This window comes from Pongo pygmaeus, chromosome 11, assembly GCF_028885625.2.
Source record: "Pongo pygmaeus isolate AG05252 chromosome 11, NHGRI_mPonPyg2-v2.0_pri, whole genome shotgun sequence".
Taxonomy (NCBI): domain Eukaryota; kingdom Metazoa; phylum Chordata; class Mammalia; order Primates; family Hominidae; genus Pongo; species Pongo pygmaeus.
This window is the reverse complement of record NC_072384.2, coordinates 62,017,387-62,039,316: the sequence shown is the minus strand read 5'-3', so window position 1 is coordinate 62,039,316 and position 21,930 is coordinate 62,017,387. Positions and strand designations below refer to the sequence as shown.

At 35.1% G+C, this 21,930-nt stretch overlaps 1 protein-coding gene and 1 long non-coding RNA gene across 3 annotated transcripts in view; one reads left to right on the top strand and one right to left on the bottom strand.

Moving 5' to 3' along the window:
- KCNH7 (potassium voltage-gated channel subfamily H member 7) overlaps window positions 1–21,930 on the top strand; it is a 494,352-nt gene that overhangs the window by 300,569 nt on the left and 171,853 nt on the right. For both annotated transcript variants that reach the window (XM_063648257.1, XM_063648258.1), the window contains exon 3: window positions 9,186–9,341. In XM_063648257.1, coding sequence (XP_063504327.1) covers window positions 9,186–9,341 — 156 coding nt within the window. The remainder of the gene's footprint in view (window positions 1–9,185; window positions 9,342–21,930) is intronic.
- Window positions 7,642–17,895, bottom strand: LOC129031314 (uncharacterized). Its single transcript, XR_008501008.1, has 4 exons — window positions 17,823–17,895; window positions 13,916–14,099; window positions 8,260–8,412; window positions 7,642–7,879 (listed from the first exon to the last, which is right to left on the bottom strand). It is a non-coding gene; the product is annotated as an uncharacterized LOC129031314 (long non-coding RNA).

Here is a 21,930-nt window from a genome sequence, read left to right as displayed (position 1 = left end):
TCTCACCTGCCGCCATGTAACACGTGCCTGCTTCCCCTTCCACCAAGATCGTAAGTTTCCTGAGGCCTCCCCAGCCATGCAGAACTGTGAGTCAATGAAACCTCCTTTGTTTATAAATTACCCGGTCTCAGATAGTATCTTTATAGCAGGGTGAGAATGGACTAACACAGCTTCCCTCACAAAACTTTTTATATGCCTGAGAGGCATTACTTATCCTCTCTTCAGACACTACATCACACCCCCATGAGTGGACTCTTTTTTTTTAAATGAAAGATCCCTGTTTTTAGTCATGTTTGTAACTCCTCCAATTTCTGGTACAGTACCTTGTACACAGTAGTACCTAGCCCATTCTTGTTAAATTTTATTAATCTACAATATATTTTATTCATTCTAAGCTATGAAATAGGCTCACATTATTTGTAACTCCCTGCTCCAAAGCTATAAACATAGAGTACAATGTATGGTTCCTTTCAACAGTCATACGGACATCATGGGCACACCAGGCATATCGCCATTCACAGCCTCAGTTAGAAATGACATCCACACAGGGGGTGGCTGTCCCCAGGATTCTCACTGTGGCTTGACCTTCACAATCGTGTGCACTTTCTATGGCAGTATGCAGATTTGCTCATATTCTGAGTAAGCTCAGTCAGTTCAGTGCTGTGTTAAAGCAATTTGACCGAACAAATGGCAGTTTAGTGGGTGGGCCTGCTGTAAATACATTTAAGGTTTGATAACATAAATATGTCTGGTGAAAAATAAAATTGGACCAAATGACTAAATATTTGCTTGGGCATAAAAAAACAAAAAGAATTTAAAATTGTCACAAACGCACCCAAACTTCCTGATCATAAATGTAGACTTGGTTTGCCTGGAGATTGAGTGCAGCACTGCAAATCAGCCTCAGCTTATTTTAACACTCATATTTCCCACACTAATTCAATCCACAAACCTCCAAAATTAAATAGGAACCAGAGCTGAGAAGTGGGTAAGCATCATAGGGCATCTTAAGAGACTGCCTCTGATTTATGCGTCAGAAAATGTGTGTGAGTTCTTCCTGATTTAAATCACCAAATAATTTATCCACTGTTTATCAAATATAAAACAGAGCTGAACTTTCTTTTCTCAACAATCAAATTTATAAGTATGAAAAGACGCTAACACCTGAGGATAAATGTTAAGAGAGAATGTGTCAATGAAAATGGGTGATAGTTAACAATTAATTAGAAATTTACATATATCCATATTTTGAAAAGGAAGGGGAAAAACTCCTGAGGAAACACAGTCAAAAATATTTCCTTGGATATGTCAGAGTTATCTCATAAAATTTCTTGTGCAGAATATTAATAGAGTATTGAATTAGGTCTTTTATGTTATAAAATCTGATCTCTGTCAAGCAGTATGAATTGGTCCTGGGATGTCAAAAACTCTATCACATTTTATTTAGCTATAATCTTTTAACTCAGAACAAGCTTATGAGGAAATCATTGCTTCAAGATATGTAATCAAATATGACAATACTGTTTTAACTAGATTCCTGAGATCTCAGACCAGAGCCAATATCAAGCAAATATATCAAATAGGTGACAGTGGCCTTTGGCATTCCCTTTCCTCTCGTGGCCCAGCACTTTGTTCCTTGCAGTTACTCCCTCTCCTTGGGTGACCTGGGTGGCCTATGATACTTACTTTCCTCCCTCTCAGAAGGGTGTCTTTGAAATAGGGAGGGAGAAGGACACAACTCAGTGTTTCCCAGTGACATTCCAAGGAGCTAGATGTTATCACAGACTTCTCTAAAATAGGACTTCAGAGTCAAATAAACTTAGAAAATGCTGCATTGGACAAAGTATATTTACTCGTTTTTGCAAAATTTCTCAAAACCTCTATAACACTAATGTGAGCTGAGCATCTTCTAGAGAAGGATATTTCCTAAATTGGGTTAATTACAGCAAACCCTTTCCAGTAACATCTGTTAACATCTCACTTTTTGGGTAACACTGATGCAAGGGAAAGAGTGAACGCAGGACAGGTCTCAGTTCAAACCTTGCTTCTGCTACTTAGTTGAGAAAATTCTCTGAGATAAGGTTTTCTCCTGAGAAACATGTGGCACATGGAAGACATTCAGAAAACAGTAGCCATGATTTAATTATGTGGTTGTTAATAATTGTAGTAATAATAATATGTAGAGATCCAGGGAGCAAAGTATTTTTAAATACTTTAATTCCCTTATTTGTAAAAAGCCCTAAGCCGATGAAAGGGAGGGTAGAAGGAAAACAATCATGAGCCAATGTAGGACTGAATAGATTAAAATGAAATGTGGGGCTGGAGACAGGCTGGGCAAATAGATGGTGTCTTGCTGCCTCCCAGTTGGCAAGAGAAGGGAATCATGCCTAAGTTAGGAGTGCAGTGGGGTGGAAATGGACAAGGCTGCGAGAAAGAAGTGGGAAGAGTTCTAATTATCAAGCCGTTGCTTATAAAACATAAAAAAAATCTTAGAATACACCTGATTTAAAAGTCATGGAATTCAGAGTCTTGGCTTAATGAAGGAATTAGAACCCAAGCATTCTGTCCCAAAACAGAAAGGGCACAAAGTGTCCCAAGACCAAGGGATGGGAGGGACATGCATGGCTCACTTTACCACTGCATAATGGGGATGATAATGGTACTATTGCCATTTTTGTGAGGATCTAAATCGTATTAAAGCATGTAGAGCCCTCATAACAGTGGCTGGCACACAATAAATGTTAGCTGTTGGCATTACCTTTTTTTCTAAAATGTGCTTTCAAATGCTAATCCTGGTACCTAGGCCAGTCCAGAAATAAAGATTGTTTCACACATTTCTACTGCATACCGAATTCCATGGACTATGGAGCTTGCTGAAAGAAGCTAAGTTCTGTCATAAACGTTACTTGGAGTACAGTGTGCTTTTTAAAGTCAGTGGGACAATCCACAGGGATAAAATAAATACAAGAAATAAACCAAGGGCCTCATCACTGCAAAGGTGAAAAGGAGGCGTATTTTATCTATTACATGATAAAAGGGCCTTCCTTCTACTATGTCCTCACTCCCATTCAAAAATCTACTTGATATACCTTCTCATCTGGACAAGAGAATTAATCTGATGAGTTCATCTCAACCTCCTTAAGGGCTGAGTGACTCAACTGCATCATTGAATATTTGGAGGAAGTTTACTCACTTTTTTAAATTAAGAAATTGATTTTTCTCATTCAAGTTGATAATACTAACACTCACTTATTGCTAACATCTTATATGCCAGGCTCCTTGCTAACTACTTTACATGTATTATCTGATTTCACCTTCCCCACAGTATAAAATAGGATACGGTCTCTCCTCCCTTCCTTATTTTATAGATGAGGAATCTGAGTCTTGGACAGACTAAGTAATTTGTCCAAAGTCATTCATTCACTAAATAATAGTAGAGCCAAGTCTGTCCAATTCTAGGGGCTACACAGAGCTGCACATCCAAGAAATTTACTACTCAATATCACTGCCTTCCCCTTCTCTAAGTGTTTAAAATTGTTTTAAATAAGAAGTAATTGAAAACAAATTATTCACACTGTTGTCATCTCAGTCATTGCCAATACTGCCACACAGCAGAACATGAATATGGCAACCAGGTTTGTGTTAATTAGATTAGTTCTTCATTTTTAAATGACAAGCAAGTATAGACAGTCTCTCTTGGAAATTCTGAAAGGATCATCCTAGTCCCATATTACTCCATCAACTATATCAACAATCTAACAATCTAAATACATTCATTATTGTTGTAATTTAATCATGTTGGTGATTGTATCTGTGTGTGTGTGTGTGTATGTGTGTGTGTGAGAGAGAGAGATTATGTTAAGGATGTTTCTTTAGACCTAATATATTATCAGACACACTGCCAACTTTTTACCAGCTCAGTTTTTTGTTTATAATGCTTCTATATACATTATTTTATTTGTTCACATAACTTCCTCCTTTTTGTTTTCAGTAGGCTCCTTTAGTCTTAACCAGCTGACTGGTAAAATGAGAGAAATCGGCAAGTATTCTACTGAAGGCCACAAGCCTCCCACATGTAAGTGGGACCCAATCCATCAGGCTAAACAGACTATACATGGCCATTCAGACTGTCTATCCCATTTATTTTTGTTGATATGATTTCGCATAAGAGTTATAGAATAGTCTTTCTAAATGTGCTTTTGTCTCTTCAGTCAAATAAATAGACCCTATATCTTTTAAACTTATTTCTCTTCTTTAAGACATCACCAGTACTAACACAGTCCATGTCTATGTGCTCTGGACACCAAAATACAATTTCATGCTTAAAACAATTTGCTATATCCCCAACGCCAAAAGACTGAATTTCAAGAACATATAAGACCATCAAGATATGACCTCCTATCACTCAAGCCCTCCTTTTGAAATACCTCTTCTCTTTAGCCGGCAACACACCACAACCTTTTTTTCCTTCAATTTTTATTCTAAGTTCAGGGGTACATGTGCAGAATGTGCAGGTTTGTTACATAGGTAAATGTGTGCCATGGTGGTTTGCTGCACAGATCATTCTATCACCTAGGTATTAAGCAGCATTCATTAGCTATTCTGCCTGATGTTCCCTCTCCCTGATCCCCCGCCTCTTACAGGCCTCAGTATGTGTTGTTCCCCACATGTATCTATGTGTTCTCATCATTCTGCTCCCATTTATAAATGAGAACATGCAGTGTTTGGTTTTCTGTTCCTGCATTACTTTGCTGAGGATAATGGCTTCCAACTCTATTCATGTCCCTGAAAAAGACCTGATCTCATCCCTTTTTGGCTGCGTAATATTCCATGGTGTATATCTGTACCACATTTTCTTGATCCAGTCTATCACTGATGTGCATTTAGGCTGCACGTCTTTGCTATTGAACGCACCACAATCTTGATTATCTTTCCACCTCACCATCTGCTCCTATCCAATCTCTGCTAATTCTTTATCTTCCCTTCTTTGATTCTACGGTGCCTCCAGACTCAGGTCACATAGTTTTCCAACTATATTGATTCCCTATGTGACCTCATCCAGTCCTTATATGTAATCCATTCTCTAATTGTTCCCAGATTTGTATTCCTAGCTTGGGCCAATCCCTGAACTTAACTTCAGTCTCCTGGATCCAACTACCTTCTCAACATCTCCACTTAGACACCTAATAAACAACTGCAAAGTCAACATGCTGAAAACATATGGATTTACACAATCTCAAAAGCCACCTTCTTCCACAGTCTTCCCCATTTTAATAAATGGTTCTGCTACCAAATTTGTTGTCAACTTGGACCTCTTTCATTATCTTACGTCCCATCCAATATATCAGCAAATCCTATAAGCTCTACCTCAAAACATCCCAAACAGACCCCTCATTACCACCTGCAACAACACCACCCTGGGCCAAACCACCATCTTGGCTTACTAAGGCTATTGCAGTATTTTTCCAACTGGCCTCCCTGCTTCCATCCTGGCCTCCTCTATAAGCTGTTCATCACACACACACGTGAAGGAAAGTTTTAAGTCAAATCATGCTAACCCCTGGATAACTCTCCAGTGCCTTCCTGTCTAACATAGTGAAAAGCTTCAGATCCATTCTTTGGCCCTCTCCCCAATGGCTTCTGGCTTCTCCCTTGCCCTTACCTACTCTCCCTGCCTTGCCCTGTCCCACAACCACCACACACAGCCCTAGTTACATTGGCTTCTATGCTGTTCCTCAAAGACATAAGATGCCCTGTGAACACAAACCACACACAGTACAATAAAATTCCTTTAAAGCAGTTCAAAAGGAGGAGTCCCATCATCTTATTGTAAAATGCAACTAGGTGTATGCCACCAAATTATAAAATAAAGTATACTTTTCATAGTTATTCAGATTACCTTGAGTTTGCTTGCTCTATCGCTGCAGTCAAAAATCACACACTCTAAAAATTTTATTAAAATTAGCACTGTTCCTCCTAAACAGTCTTTTCCACCTTGGAAATGTTTTCACTCAGGAGAGAAAATGTGGATATGAACCATAGTCTAGCAATATTAGTATATTTGCATGTATAATTTTATAAATAATGGCTAATATTATTGTAAATACTCTGCTTCTTAACAAACACTATTAATTTCATTTGAATATAAGATTCTTTTAACAAGGTCTGAAATTTTTCTAGATTTGTTTAGAAGTCTTATTTCCACATTATTAGATGTCTATTATTTTTTTCTTCGTTGCTTGGTTAGTGTTTGCTGGGTTAGGTTTCCATTGTTCTTGCTCCCAATGTTGCATTCAAGAGAAATACTTAGGAGCACAGAGTGATGACTTCTTAGGGCAATGTCACTTGACCAAAGTAGTATCTTGACAGAACTTAGTTGGAGTTTGTAGAATTATCCAAGCTAAAATATTTTTGTTCTATAAAATATATTCTATTCTTCTGTTCCTCTAAATTCAATGTATCTCCTTTCATTGTCTGCCTTCCAGGAGGCTCTGCAAGATTGATGGAGATATTAAATCCCCAAACTAAAAGAGAAAAGCATGTGAATGTGAGTTTTCAGTTGACTTTAGAGGAAATATATTGCTTAATAGAAATGTACAGGAAACAATGATAGTGGGCGGTAAATCCCAGATTAATTACATTTATTTAATATGCTTTAGAGCCAATGCAGATAGCTGAACTTTTATATAAAGCACTATAATTTTATGATTTTTAGTACTAGACATAAATTTTCAAACACTTGTATTGGAAAACATGATTTTGCCCCTTATTACCAAAAGCAACATTGCTCTATTACAAGTGTATTAGATCTCTATCCCCACATATTTTATTTCTTGATTTCTCAAACATTTTTTATGTTTTTTATAGTCAACAGTACACCCCAAGTGTTGGAAAATTTGAAACTGCTTAAATAACAAATGTGCGAATTCACAATGATATTCTAAATGATCCAGGAAATGTCATTTTAAATGGTAAAATCAATATGTATTTTGGTTCATTAGGAAAGTACATAATGACTATTTCTAGCATCTCCTCAGACTCTGTTTAACCAGTATGTACTGTGATGCCTGGCCTGAAGCACTTCTATTTTTAGTTCTAATAGAACAGTCTTAAATTGCTTATTTTCTGTTTACTAAAGTCATCCTGTTTGTTACCATGGAAACTATGACAAGTGCTCTAGCTAACTATTTTATTAAATGAATTGGAGACATAGCTGAAGAAGCTGAAGACTGAAGGTGCAGCTTGCCATTCCTAAGGCATATTTTCCATCATCTGTGAAACCATTGCCACATTTATAGAAAATATGAAATTAGTTATAAATAAAGTTATCCACATTTCAAATTTGGGAAGCTGTCCACATTTGTATTATAATTAGCACATCTGCATTATAAGGAACACATAGGCATTCCTAACTTACAAAGAGTCTTTCTAAAAGTATATCTGTCAATCAATTTCTTGGAAATTAGAAGATATTTACCCATAGAAACAATTTTATAAATAATTGTTAGATCTCCAGGCCTACCCTCAAAATCCCTTCCCTATGAAGTCCTTGATCTGTAGCAGTCTCCATAACAGCATTTGTTCTCAGCTCTAGCAGCAGGAGCCAAGATGCAGGATAAGAAGAAAGGAAAGAGTTTTCTTATGCTGACTTTATTAGAGCTTACATAGGTCACCATTTGGGATACTTGCATCTACTGGCCTTTGCAGATGTTAGGGCTCCCAAAAAGATCCTTCAGCTGTTTGCCCGGCCCCTGTCTCCGGCCTCCTGGCACTTGCTCACATTTCCCTGTGATGTTTCATGCCAGACTAATCTTGCTCTCAACCTCCCTCCGCCTCTGCATTGAATCATCATTCTCCTCAAGATTCAAGGTGGTCTCAGCTAGTTGTGAAAAAAAAAAGCAGTCAAAATGGATGCATTTCCTAAATCAGGGGGGTCTGATCTTTTGGTTTCCCTGGGCCACATTGGAAGAATTGTCTTGGGCCACACATAAAATACACTAATGCTAACGATAGCTGATGAACTAAAAAAATAATGATAAGTAAATAAAATATGCTCAATGTTTTAAGAAAGTTTACAAATTTGTGTTGGGCCACATTCAAAGCCATCCTGGGCCACATGTAGCCCGCAGGCCATGGGGTTGGACAAGCTTGTAAATGACTAAGAACACTTTCTGAAGTTTTGGCATTTTAAAAATACTTTATTTGTAACTTAAATAGCTGGAACTGAAACAAATTTCAAGCCTGTGAAATTTCCATTACCTTGACTAAAGAGCATATTCAGAGGGTAAAAGTGTGAGGAAACTGCTTTGAGGGAATTCTAGAAGTCAGCTGCAAGGAGTCAGTCAGCAGTCAGTTGATTTAAAAGAAGTCTACTTTCCAAGTGTATGCTCTGAATCTTGGACCTGTGGGTTTCTGTTGGAAGATGGATGGTGGTGGTTGATTGCAAACTGAGTCATACCTTTGTTTATTTCATTTCCAGAGAATTCTAATGAAATATATCTTACTAGCCCTGTAATTTTGCTTTTAGAAGAATATCATCTTGAAGAGTATCATCTCATGAAGAAGATTACTAACACAATAATATAGACAAAACTTTGTTCTTATTTTCTAACAGAATAAAAACCAAACAAAACCATTGTAATTTGGACGTTGTGAATTTTGCACAGAAAAGAAAAGAATTACTGTAACATATATAAGATAGAGTCAATAATTTACTATTTTATGTCCAATAAATTAAAAAAGAAAAAGCACATAAGTTGCTTATTGTTAAAATCAAGATGACATGAGTTGCCTTCATTTTTTATACAGCTATATTTTATAGAGATTCAGATTTAATCAAAATTTATAAGAAAATGGTAATAATTATTTCTAGAAAGTTAAAGAATATATCTTTTTAAAAATTAACTATCATAGGGATGGGTGTGAAAGCAAATAGAATTTGATATCTCTGTTTTTCCACAATGTAGTAACTGAATTTATTTGTAATATTTTTCTGGAAAGACATATATATTTTAAATGAATATGGTATGCAATAAAATATGAAGTAAAAAAGATCAAATTATTTTTTAATATCAGTGATCATTTAAGATACAAATTTCCTTAGGAGTATATTTCAATTTTAATGTTACTTTATAGTTCAGAATGAAGGCATATTTTTAACTAACATTCATTTTTAATCTCCTTAGGATCCACTTTTATTTGTAACACTCACATAATTCCAGTGAAAAACCAAGAGGGCGTGGCTATGATGTTCATCATTAATTTTGAATATGTGACGGATAATGAAAATGCTGCCACCCCAGAGAGGGTAAACCCAATATTACCAGTCAAAACTGTAAACCGTAAGTAAAAGCAATGTGTACTCAATGCTCTTGATAATTCTGCTACTGTAGTCACTTTAATACAGTCTTCATTTCAATTCAGTTCTCAAAATATCTTTACATTTGAAGTAAAATAATTTGACATGAGTAAGCCATTAGCTCATGTTACCTTTTGGTACCTTCCAAAATTTATTGGCTGCTCTGGAAGCCGTTTAACTTGGATATAATATAATGTATTTAACCAGTCCCCTGACACCTGATGGACATTTAGGTTGTTTTCAAACTTTGTCTATTACAAACAATGCCAGAATAAATTCTGCTTATGTATTTTCATATGGATATTATTGGACAAATGTATCTTCAGGGTCCTTTAAGTGGGATTCCTGGGTCAAAGGTGGTGCATATATAATCTTTTCAGATACTGTCAAATTCTCCTCCACATGCTTTGAACCATTTTACACTACCACCAGCCATGAATTAGCCCTTTTCCCCAAAACTATGCCAACAAAGCGAGTCAGAATCCATTTTCTCGACTATTGTCATTATCATAAGTGAGAAGTAGTACCTCAATTAGTTTTAATTTATATTTATTCTATGAGTAAGGTTTATAGATTTAAGCACAAAGGACATTTCTTCATCAACTATCCATTTCTTTTATACATTTTGGTTGTTTTTTCTCTATCTTGTCAATTTGTAAAGTAAGCTGCAAATAGCTTACCTAGAAAATAATGCGTCTTTTATCTTTTTCATAATTTTTGTTATTTAAAGGGTTTTTTGGTAATGTGTCTACATTTATAACTCTTTCCTTTATTGCATCTGAATTTTTGAGACATAATTAGAAAAGCTTTCACCACTCCAAGGTTCTAAATAAATCACTTCCTTTCCCCGGAACTTGTATGATTTCATTTTTTAGGATCTCTGATGCATTGTAAGCTTATTTTGGTGTATAGTGCAGAGTATACAGTTAATTTATGTTGTTCTCAATGGCTCACTCATTGTTCTAACATTATTTATTAAAAAGTCTATCTTTTCACCGGTAATTTAAGATGCCACCTTTATTACACACTAAACTTCCATATGTGCTTGAATCTATTCCTGGATTTTCTATTCTGTTCTGTTGATCCATCTATCCCTCAGAATCATACAGTTTATATATATAATAAATAACTAATATAGCATGATCCCTTATTATTTGATATTCATTTTCAAAAGGTTGAGGTTATTTTTTGATGAATTTTCCATGTGAACTTTAGAAGCAAATTTTCTAGAGCTACAAAAAATTATTTAATATTTTTATTGGATTCACATTAATTGTGTAAGTTAACTTGAAGATAATTGATGTCTCTATAATGGTGTAATTCTATTAAAAATATAGTATGTATTTTTATTTTCTAAGTCTAATTTTTGTGTCTTTCAGGAATGTCTTAAAATTTTCCTCACTTGTTTACTTTGCTCCTTGGCATGTAACTTTTGTTGTTGCTGCTATTATAAATGGAACTTTTTTCTCATTATATTTTCTTATAAAAGTAACTTTTCTTTCTGAATACACTAATTTTACATCCAACTATCTTAGTGAATTCTTAGTTTACAGTGACTTATACATTGACTTTTATGAATTTTTCAAATATTCTATCACATAAAATAAAAATTGTTTTATATTTCCTTTCCAATTCTTGTACATCTCATAGTTTTCTCTTGTCAAAATGTGCTGGCTATTACCTCCAAGGTATCATTAAAAAGAAATCAACAGTGAACACTACGCCCTGGCTCTGATTGCTGTGCGAGTGCCTTTAATTCACACATTCCCCATTAATTGAAATAATGACATGTGAGTTGAGTTGTATGTGCTTTATTATTCTAAGAAAGTTTCCATTGACTTAAATTTTTTAATAATGGGTGCTGAAATTTGTAAAATGCCTTTTTTAGCCTCTGTGGAAATGAATGTATTATTCTTTTCCTTATTTTTTTGATATATTTTATAAATGAAGTTACTAATATGAACCATTCTTGCATCCCTGGAAGAAGACACATTTGGACATGTTATATTTCATTTTGTAATATGTTGTTGGGTTCTCTTAACTCATATTAATTTTGCAATTTGCATCAATATCCAATAGCGAGATTGATCTATAATTTTTGCCTGCATATGTGCAATTTTCTAAGGTGTTGGTATCAATATTATAATTCCTTCAAAAAATAATTGAGAGTTTCTTCTCCTTTTTGTACAGTATTGAAGCATTTAAATAGTTTGAGGATTATCTAGACTTTAAAAGTTAGGTGTGATTCCCCTGTAAAGTCATCGAGGTACTTATTTGTGGTAATTGTTTGTGAAGTAGCTCCTTGACAAATTTATTTTACTTCTTTAATAATGGTCTACTCAAATTATCAATCTTAACTAGTTTCAGTTTTGCTAGACATTATTTCCCTAGAAATTATTTCATGTAAATATTTAAATTTTGTTTTAATAGAATTATGCAAGGTAGTATTTTATGATTTTTTTAAAAAATCCTCAGTTCCTATAGTTTTTTTCTTGAAATTTCTCATTTCTTTTATTATTGTTTTCTCCATTTAAAATTGTTGATTAATCAGTAGCTTTTTTCCCAAAGACCTAACTTTTTATTGGTTTATTAATTCTATTAGTTTTCAAACTCACAAAATTTTGCTTTTATATGCTTAATTCAATTTTTATCAGCTTACTTTGTTGCCTCTTTTTCATTGCATTGATTCATTTTCATTCTTTCAGTTTTTTGGTATATGATTTTAAGGCTATATATTTTTATCTAAGCACTGTGTAAGCTATACCCCATGAATTTAGAAATGTAATATTATTTTTCCTAGAAAATATGCAACTTTTGTTTTCCTAGTTTTTAACTTGAGTTGTTTAATATAGTTTTTAGTTTTCCAGTAGGAAAGGTATTTTTAAAGTATTATTTTTTGTTAAAAACTTCTGGTTTTATTGTCTTACAGTCATAAAATGCTGTTTGTATTATTTCTCTTTTTGTAATGGTCTAAAATTTTCCCATGGTTTATTATTTGATCAATTTTCGTGACTATGTCATGTGAATATGAAAAGAAAGTGGTATTACAGAATATCAAGCTACAAAAGTTGATATCTACTTTTTAAAACTCTGCCTTATTATTATGCTGTCTTCTATATCCTTATTTATTTCCTGTCCTCCAGATATGTCTTGGGTTTAAGAAAGTGTATTAAAGTCTTCTACTGTTAGAATATTTCTTGGTGTTTCTCATTCTGTCTCTTGCAATTTCTGTTTTATGAATATTGCTGCTCTTGTTTATTTCATAGATATTCATGTTTCTTAGGTAGCGATATATTTTGTTATTAGTATAAATTAGCATTTAGCGTTACAAAGTATCTCATTTTTGTTTACTAATTTTCCACCTAAATTCTACTGTATCTTAAATCATGACACTTGAGTCTTTTCTTTTTTTCATTTTCTTTCTGTATTTTAAAGTCATCTTTTAGTCATTTGCCTTGGTTTTGGTTGTGTCTTTTTTATACAGTGTGCGGTTTTTATGCAACGTGAAGCTTTTCTTTATTGCTTATAAGAAAATGATACTTCTACTTTAATTGATTATAACTACAATAGGTATTTCCATTTATTGATGCAATTGATGTGTTTGTTTTCTTGGTACTAACATATTCTAGGTTAAATATACTTTCTTGAAGTACTTCATTATGTTATCTTTTCTTTGCCCTTTTAAAAACTGGTTTTTGTTGTTGTTTTTCTGGTTTTGGGGTTTTTTTTGGTATTTGGGAAAATTTATATTTTTTTCCGCCAGTTATCTTTATAAGAAAATGTTATATACTCTCCTTAACTCTTTCCTCTTTTCCTCAGTCAATGTATTTTGGTTCCCTACTTTGAGCAAAAATAAAATTATTATGGCAAAAACCTCAATTATTTTGCACCAACCTAATAGCTTATAATCCTTTTCTTCTGCTTCCCACCATGCAGTTTTCGTCAACAATATTCTGTTTCTTAAGGCTCATCTTTGTGCTCCTGAGTATCTTTAGTCTCCTGCCATTCAGTGTGTCAGTTTAAAATAACATCACTTGACTCTCATCCGTTACCAGTAAGGCACTCAGTGAGCTTATCTATTTTCTTCTCCTCTCCCTCCCATTTTGTTGGGATATGGTATTTCTAGCTTGTCAAGTAGGTAATGTGTATATACTTCTTACTTTTCTTTTGGCCTCAAATTTCTAGTGAAATGTATTCATGACTGTCTTTTTGTCAGAGATTCCCCAAACACAGCTTCTTAGATGAAGTATATCCCCTTTGGGAAACGTGTGTGGGTAAAATATTTTCAGAGTTCTCTCATGTTTAACATGTTTTTATATCACTTTGACATTTGAAGGACAGCCTAGATAGATATGACATAGTATTTGGTCCATATTCTATGCCTTGTGACTCTGGTCAATATTGTTTCATTCTTTTCTTACATCAACTATTGCTGACAAGTAGTCTGACATCAACCTGCTTGACTGTCCATTGTAAGTGATTCTGGTATCTGGGGTCTTGTGCACTTTTTAAGCCCCTTCTATTGTCTCTCCAGGAACTGGTGCTCATGTTACAGACCTGCTCTTGAGATTTCATACTCAGTGAGAGGCCCTCTTCTGCTGAAGGTGAACTCTGTTTAATAAGTGTTCCATCACTCCAGGGAGACTTCTGTACTCCTCTTTTCTTCATTTAGTTTCACCTTGACTCTCTGTTGCAGTGTGCTCTTCTGAGCCAATTATGCTTGTATTAGCAAATTCCCCATCTACATGTAAATAAAAGTCTGTAAGTTGTCTTTCTCTAGTTACTGTATAAGCATGGTTTATGGGTACTTTCATTTGACTCCTCCTTTATTAAATCTCAAAGTTTTATATAGGGGTCCATGAGGATTTGGTAATTTAGATATCTGTCATTATCTATGGGAAGCTGGAAGCCTTATCACAAAACTTTAATATTTGAGAAAGGAAATTGTTACACTGTGTATGAATTCAGATAGAAAAATAGGCGTATAATGAAAAACATGGTCCCAAAAGCCTATTTTGTAAACCTAAGTATAATACCAAATCAAACATACCTCAGCTGATAATTTTTCTTGATAGCAATTTTTCCTTAGGTATGTCTAAATGACAGTACAATATTCTTTTAAAGCAATATTGACACAAATATATTAATGTAATATTCTAATATTCTCAATGTTTTTCCCTGAACAATATTACACTTGGAGAAAACTCTATCAGAATTACTAATTCATCAATCTTCCAGGTGACATACTTAGAAAAAAAAAATTGAGCTACCATAAAAAACTTCTTACCCCAAAGTCTTGATCCCAAAATTGATGACTCTTTTGATTTTCTTATACTTTCCACTAACAAATGCGATCATTAATGAATGATTCCTGGGAGTACACTTCTAATGTCAACCTCTATTTGTCGTGAATACCAATAAGGTAATTTCTTTGGATGGTGGATACCTAGTTTAGTTTCTTCACTGTCTTCTCAAATTCTCATATTTTCCCATGGAATAGTTGTCTTTCATGGTCCATCAAATTGGATGGAAGTGAAAAAGGGAGGGTATATCAGCAGCATGGCAGAGAAGGGGACTTTTAAAAAAGATAATGTGTCCATTTAAAACTGAAATATAAATGGAGAATTGAAACCTTGGTTTCCTAAATGGAAGATAGTCTTTACAGTAGCCTCCAGGATATAATATACAATTTATGCAACTTTATATTGTGATTAAAATAAAGTCTTATGTATAAGTTATAACAAATGCAGTAGAGATTCTGCTTCTTATTTTCTGAACATAAGTGGTTTCCCTATGCTTTAGCTGTCACTCATACAGGGAATCACTGGAGAGAGTACAAATATGCAGATAAAATTATTTCCAGAGCATTACAAAGACCCATTATTTACCACCTGTATATCGGTTTTGATTACACCCTTCTGTCATTATATGACCTAGATTTCCTTTTACTTGGTGTCAGTTTTTGAAGAATCATTGTTAAATCAAGCAGAAAAGTTAAAGAGAGACAAATTATGCTTGATACCTTCTGATACTACCCAATTTCTACTTCATATTTTTTCTCATCTTTGGCAAACCCCTGCTGATTTTTTTCTTTGAAGTATAATGTTACTACCAGTGTAAAATAATGATACTGTCTATTTCAAACCTTGTTGTTCCAGTGATAGCCACTTAAAAAAAAATAAAGAATAGAAAATTCTGATGCACCTCTTTTAGCAGACACATCTTAACCTTCAAAATTGTAATATTATTACTTCAAAACCTACATTGTAACTACCAGCTTTTGTATCACTTGAAATGATCTGAAATAAAAATATGGTTACAAAGAAGTATGCAATGGTATTCACGAAGGCGAATTTTAAACTGTCATTTCCCTTTAACCAATGCTTACTCTCTTACTAAAGTGTTTGTAATTGTGTGTGTGTGTGTGTGTGTGTGTGTGTATATGTGTGTGTGTGTGTGTGTGTGTGTGCGCGCGCGCACGCACTAGCATGTCTCAGAGTGGTAGGATTTCAGTGAGAGTAATAAGAAAAAGGTTGTTGTGTGTTTGGGAAGATGTTACTTTCTGAAAATTTAATACCTCTATTGAACTAGAGACAAAGGAAAAGATGTGACATGACTACACAAGAAGCATAGCTTCAAACGAAGGGAGGTATTAAATTATGAAGATTAAGTAAAAGAAAAGGAGGGAAATACACAGTAGAAAATATGGATTATAAAATGGTATTATGATACATTGGACCCCATACATCCTGAAAACTTAGAGATTTCTTTTATATTGAATTAAGTGGTGGATCATTTCTCAGTACAAATACCTAGTTTCAGAGCCAGGAACTCTACACAAGAAAAGTGAGCAGCTTTCTCTCAGAAGACCTAATTTTTCATAAACTTATTCTCTGTAGAAGACATGGAACTAGCCACAATTAGATGACTTATGTCCCCTGAAATGAAGCCAATACAGAAGAAAGTGTTATTTTGATGAATCTTGCTATCAAATTTTGATAAGTACTGAATAATTGAGCCAATTAATTGCTACATAATAGATATAAATACAAAATAAAAGATGAAATTGAACATTTTCTCACTGAAGTCTTCTGTAAAAAGTTTGCAATCTACAAAATGGAAATAATACAGAGTGAAAGAGAAAATTGTGCATTCCCTACCAAGCATAAGGGGCCACATTTAAAGGAGCCAATAGTAATGGAAAAGTGTGTTCTCTTCTTTTCAGCTGTAATACTTGATGATGTAGAATATATGTGAAAAATGGAGGAGAAACAAATTATGCATTCTTGTTTACATGATTAATGCCCGAGTTTACTGGCATCGAGTATAAGAGGTTTTCACTTTTACTGTTTTAAATAAATTATTTTTGTTTCATTTTAAATTATTGAAAACTATATTTGAATTTTGTATGTCTTCTATAGCATGAATCTAGTATCATACTCTGATTCACACACAGATGCATGCACACTTTTGAATTTTCTAAACATTTCTTGAAGGGATTGGGGAAACCTAAATTAAACAAAAATTGGTACTTAAATTGGATTCCCTTCTTTTACATTCCATGTCACCACATTCCCTTGACTCTTTCCACCTCTGTAACAGCTATATCAGTACCATTTGCTTGTTCCTCTTACTCTACTCTTAAAAGCTGTTTGTTTCTCCCCTGGGAGCTGCTTTTAATATTCCTTCCTTCTTAGTCATCTCTATATACCCTGCTTAGGCAAACTCATCCTTTACTTACAGGGTAAAGACTCTCTCACAAATCAGTATCTCCAGCTCATATCTTTCTTTAGGCTTACTTACAACCTCATATATCCCACTAGACATCTCCTTTAGAAGATTTTAGTATTTCTGGGCGATTTAGCATTTCAAGCTAAGAACTGCCTTTCCATCTTCAGCTACCATCCATTTCATTCCACCAAAAACTCTTCCTTTTCATACATTATGAATAGAGTCATTATCCAAAGCTCCCAAGCCAGAAACCTCGGCATGATACTGAACTTCTCGTTCTCTCTAATCCTCTATTCTCCCAACCAAAGGCTAGCCAAGTCTATGAAACACATCTCTTAACTATCTCTCTCATATAGCCCACTATAATTTTCCTACTCAGACCCTCAACACATCTTTCTTGGGCTGATATAATAGTCTCATAATTAGTATTCCTTCTTTAAGCTTCTTTTCTTCAGGATTACATGTTATATTGCTGTACACCACATCATAATACTCCACTGTCTGTATCTTCTACAATGCTCCTCTATTGCCTAAAATATAAGACTCCAAAGCCCTATGCATGCATAATACAATCCACCTATCATGATATAGCTTCTGATATTTCTTCAGCCTAATTTCCCGTCACATCCCGTATTTTAATGCGGGTTCCTTGAAACTACCTTTCACTTTATGCCACCTAATTTGTGTAATGTGGTGTCCCCTCTACTAAAATGCTTTCCTTCTTCTAGCATACCTATTCCAAAGGACTCTTCATCTGTGGAGCATTCTTAACTCACCCACATGGGTCCACATATTCCTGCCCCTGTGACATCATAATACCTCATACGTGTCTCTACTACCACATTGGTCACATCTGTTTGCTTAGTAAATAAGTAATATGAATGAAGAAGGCCGGGAGTAAAAATACAGAGAGAAGTAAAGACTGGAAAACTGGAGAACATCTTTATCTTATTCAAAGTGGCCCATAACCCTTCAGCTGTACTTCATGGCAGGGACATTTTATTTTCTTCCATATAGACCTAATATTTTACTAATAGTAAGTATCTAATACATGTTTGTAGAAGACATAAAAGGTTATTTTTTTCCTTTAATAATTAAGCTACTTTTTTCCTACTGAATGGGCATTACTCAGATTGCCTGCCGATGGTTCTTCAAGTGTGAGACCATAAACATCACCTTGCAATGTGTTTGAAGTGTAAGTTCTTGGGCCCTACACCAGAACAACTGATTCAGAAATGCAGAAATTCACCAAGCTGTGTTTTAACCAACACTTCAGGTCGTTCTGATGCCCAAGAAAAGTTTGAAAACCATGGTCTAGGTTAATGAATGTTTAAATAGAACTATAAAAATGAATTTTAAGTGGAAATAAATGTAAAAAAAAAACTAAAATTTCTGAGGTATCTTATAGTAATTTTTTAAAGTGTACTTTTTCATTTAATCTTATTAAGGTACTATAAAGGATATCCATTATCTTTGAAAAGATTAAAATTACACTTTCCAAATCAAAGAGAATTTTACTTTTATGCTTACTAAAATTTTGAATAATTCTAAAAGCTTCAACTGAAGCTAAGCCTAACCACACAAAATATAGTTGATAATTTAGGCAATTATCTAGCTAATTTAAACCACTAAAATTTTATTCATATGCTTTGGACTCAATACTCTAGATAATTGACACATAAAATACACATTTGCTTCAATAGCTACATTACTGCCTCAAATTTGTATCTCAGTTTTTAGACCTCAAGCTAAGGAACAAAGAAATTTTTCATAGAGCTGGTTTATAAAAGGACTTTTACAGTGTTTTTACTATTCTCCACTGGAGCTGAAAATCATTCTTTATTTTGAAGATGAAGAGCTACAATAGAGTAATATAGTTTCCTATTCAGTAAGCATTACTATAGAAACAATCTCTTATTCAGATTAATTTAGTTAAAGGTTTTACACTGTAACTAATGTTTACTATTCTCATGTATTTGGAAGTTTCCTCTTTTTAAAGATTAAATTTGATATAGAAAAAGGAAACATGGCATGGTTGCAAAAAAGAAATCTGAGGAAAGTTTAGTCATAGTTGCAAAAAATTTTATGTCATGTGCCTCCCCCACCCCCCAGGATCTGAACACAGTATCTATTTCTAAGATCAAGAAAATTGCCAGTAGTTGAAAATGTTGCGGGAAGTCAGGGACCCCAAACGGAACGACCGGCTGAAGCCATGGCAGAAGAAGGTGGATTGTGAAGATTTCATGGACGTTTATTAGTTTCCCAAATTAATACTTTTATAATTTCTTACGCCTGTCTTTACTGCAATCTCTGAACATAAATTGTGAAGATTTCATGGACACTTATCACTTCCCCAATCAATACCCTTGTGATTTCTTATGCATGTCTTTACTTTAATCTCTTAATCCCATCATCTTTATAAGCTGAGGAGGATGTATGTCGGCTTAGGACCCTGTGATGATTGTGTTAACTGCACAAATTGTTTGTAGAGCATGTGTGTTTGAACAATATAAAATCTGGGCACCTTGAAAAAAGAACAGGATAACAGCAATGTTCAGGGAACAAGAGAGATAACCTTAAACTCTGACCGCTGGTGAGCCAGGCAGAACAGAGCCATATTTCTCTTCTTTCAAAAGCAAATGGGAGAAATATCGCTGAATTCTTTTTCTCAGCAAGGAACATCCCTGAGAAACAGAATGCGTCCCTGAGTGTAGACCTCTGAAATGGCCACTTTGGGGTGCGGCTGTCTTTTACGGTGGAAGCTGTAGGGATGAAATAAGCCCCAGTCTCCCATAGTGCTCCCAGGCTTATTAGGACGAGGAAATTCCCACCTAATAAATTTTGGTCAGACCGGTTGTCTGCTCTCAAACCCTGTCTCCTGATAAGATGTTATCAATGGCAATGAGTGCCCAAAACTTTATTAGCAATTTTAATTTCACCTCCGTCCTGTGGTCCTGTGATCTCGCCCTGCCTCCATTTGCCTTGTGATATCTTATTACCTTGTGAAGCACGTGATCTCTGTGACCCACGCCCTATTCCTACACTCCCTCCCCTTTTGAAAATCACTAATAAAAACTTGCTGGTTTTATGGCTCAGGGGGCGTCACGGAACCTGCCTACATGTGATGTCTCCCCCGGACACCCAACTTTAAAATTTCTCTCTTTTGTACTTTGTCCCTTTATTTCTCAGACCGGCCAACACTTAGGGAAAATAGAAAAGAAACTACGTGAAATATCGGGGGTGAATTTCGCCCGATATCTGGCTGAATTTCCCCCGATAGAATAAAATACATTATTTATTCATTAACAATGGATGTTAATGAATGCCCAAATTGGTATATCCACACCAGAGAGCCCCCATGTGAGTATCATTTGGAAGATTGTGTTACCTAGCAACACCCAATCAGGGACAGTCCCTATTCATACATACATACAGCATTTGGGTAACTGGTATCTGTACCATTTGTGTTTGGAACAGTCCTTCAAGAGAGTATCTGTTTATGTGATGACTACATGATCATCCATGCTCAATTTTGGTTAAGATGTTATCACTTTCACAGAACTTGAATGGAGTTTTTAATTTGACATTTACAAAAGGAAGAAATCTATCAAAAAGAAAGTATGGGTATTGCATGCATTGATTTATTAAGCTGTTATTTTAAGCACATAGAAACTTAATTAGGTGTGTATTATGCTGCTGTGTTTGCTTTCATTCCCAATCCCCTCTCACTGAGAGATTTTAACTCTAAGATGCTGAAAGCAGTCCACTATCTTGTCCTGTCTTCTGCCCTATCTCCCTTATCCAAATTCATGTTTCTTGCTTCTTTGCTCTTGCGATGACCCAGCCAGATCACAAGCAATGTCCCTCAGATATTGTCAACATTTGTGAACATGTTTACGGGAGTGCTGTTTTGCTGATGCAGCTCCTGTAATTGTTCTCATGCCTTGCTACAGCACTGACTTCCTCCAACCTCCACTTACTGCCTTTAACTCATAACTTACAGATTCCAATTTGGTCCTATCCTCACTGCTCACTATAAGATCTTGCTTTTTCTTTGGTATCTAATACCCTAGGAAATGTCACAGGATTCTTAGTCTTTCATGGCATTGCTGATCGGATCTGCTCCTTTAAAGAACCTCATATCTAGCTTCAAGTTTACTAGGTCAGTAGAGTCCCTGGTGATCTTTTGTTATCACTGACACCAGGCCCGCGCTGGCTACAGTGGCCCATTTGTCACCCACTAATCAGGGTACCCACTTAGCTAAAACTGAGTTCACATTGAATGATAATCTTTCCCAGTCTAGCTGCTATCTACATCATTCTTTGACAATATTCTGAGTTGTTCTACCAGCTCATAGGCAACGTCATATACCTTCCTACATATGTAGGAGTAGGAGTAGGAGAGACTCATGTCCTTGCGGGATCCCTCTATGAAAATTTTCTTCCTAAAAAGAAAAGGCAGCTATGTTAGTCATTATCTCTGTTTATCCCACCAAATTTTTCTTCTCTCTCTGATTCAGGAGTTAAAGTCGTGTTTCTCTGCAAATCCAGGGTTATGTGGTTGGAGAAAATTTTCACACTGATTTTAAGGCTTCAAATTTAATGTCAGGCTTGTAAGTACTCTGACATTAGAAGGATACACAGATACCAATTCACACATCCTTATTTTGTGTGATAATAGCTGATTGTAGGCTTAATTCAGATCATAATTTTTTCAGGCCAAAAGATGGCTATATTTCTCTCTCTGTACTGGACACTGTGGCCCTAAGCCCAGACATCTTCCTTAGGGCTGAGACAGCCCAGCTGCTGGAAATATCAGCTGTTCCGGGTACACTGCTGCC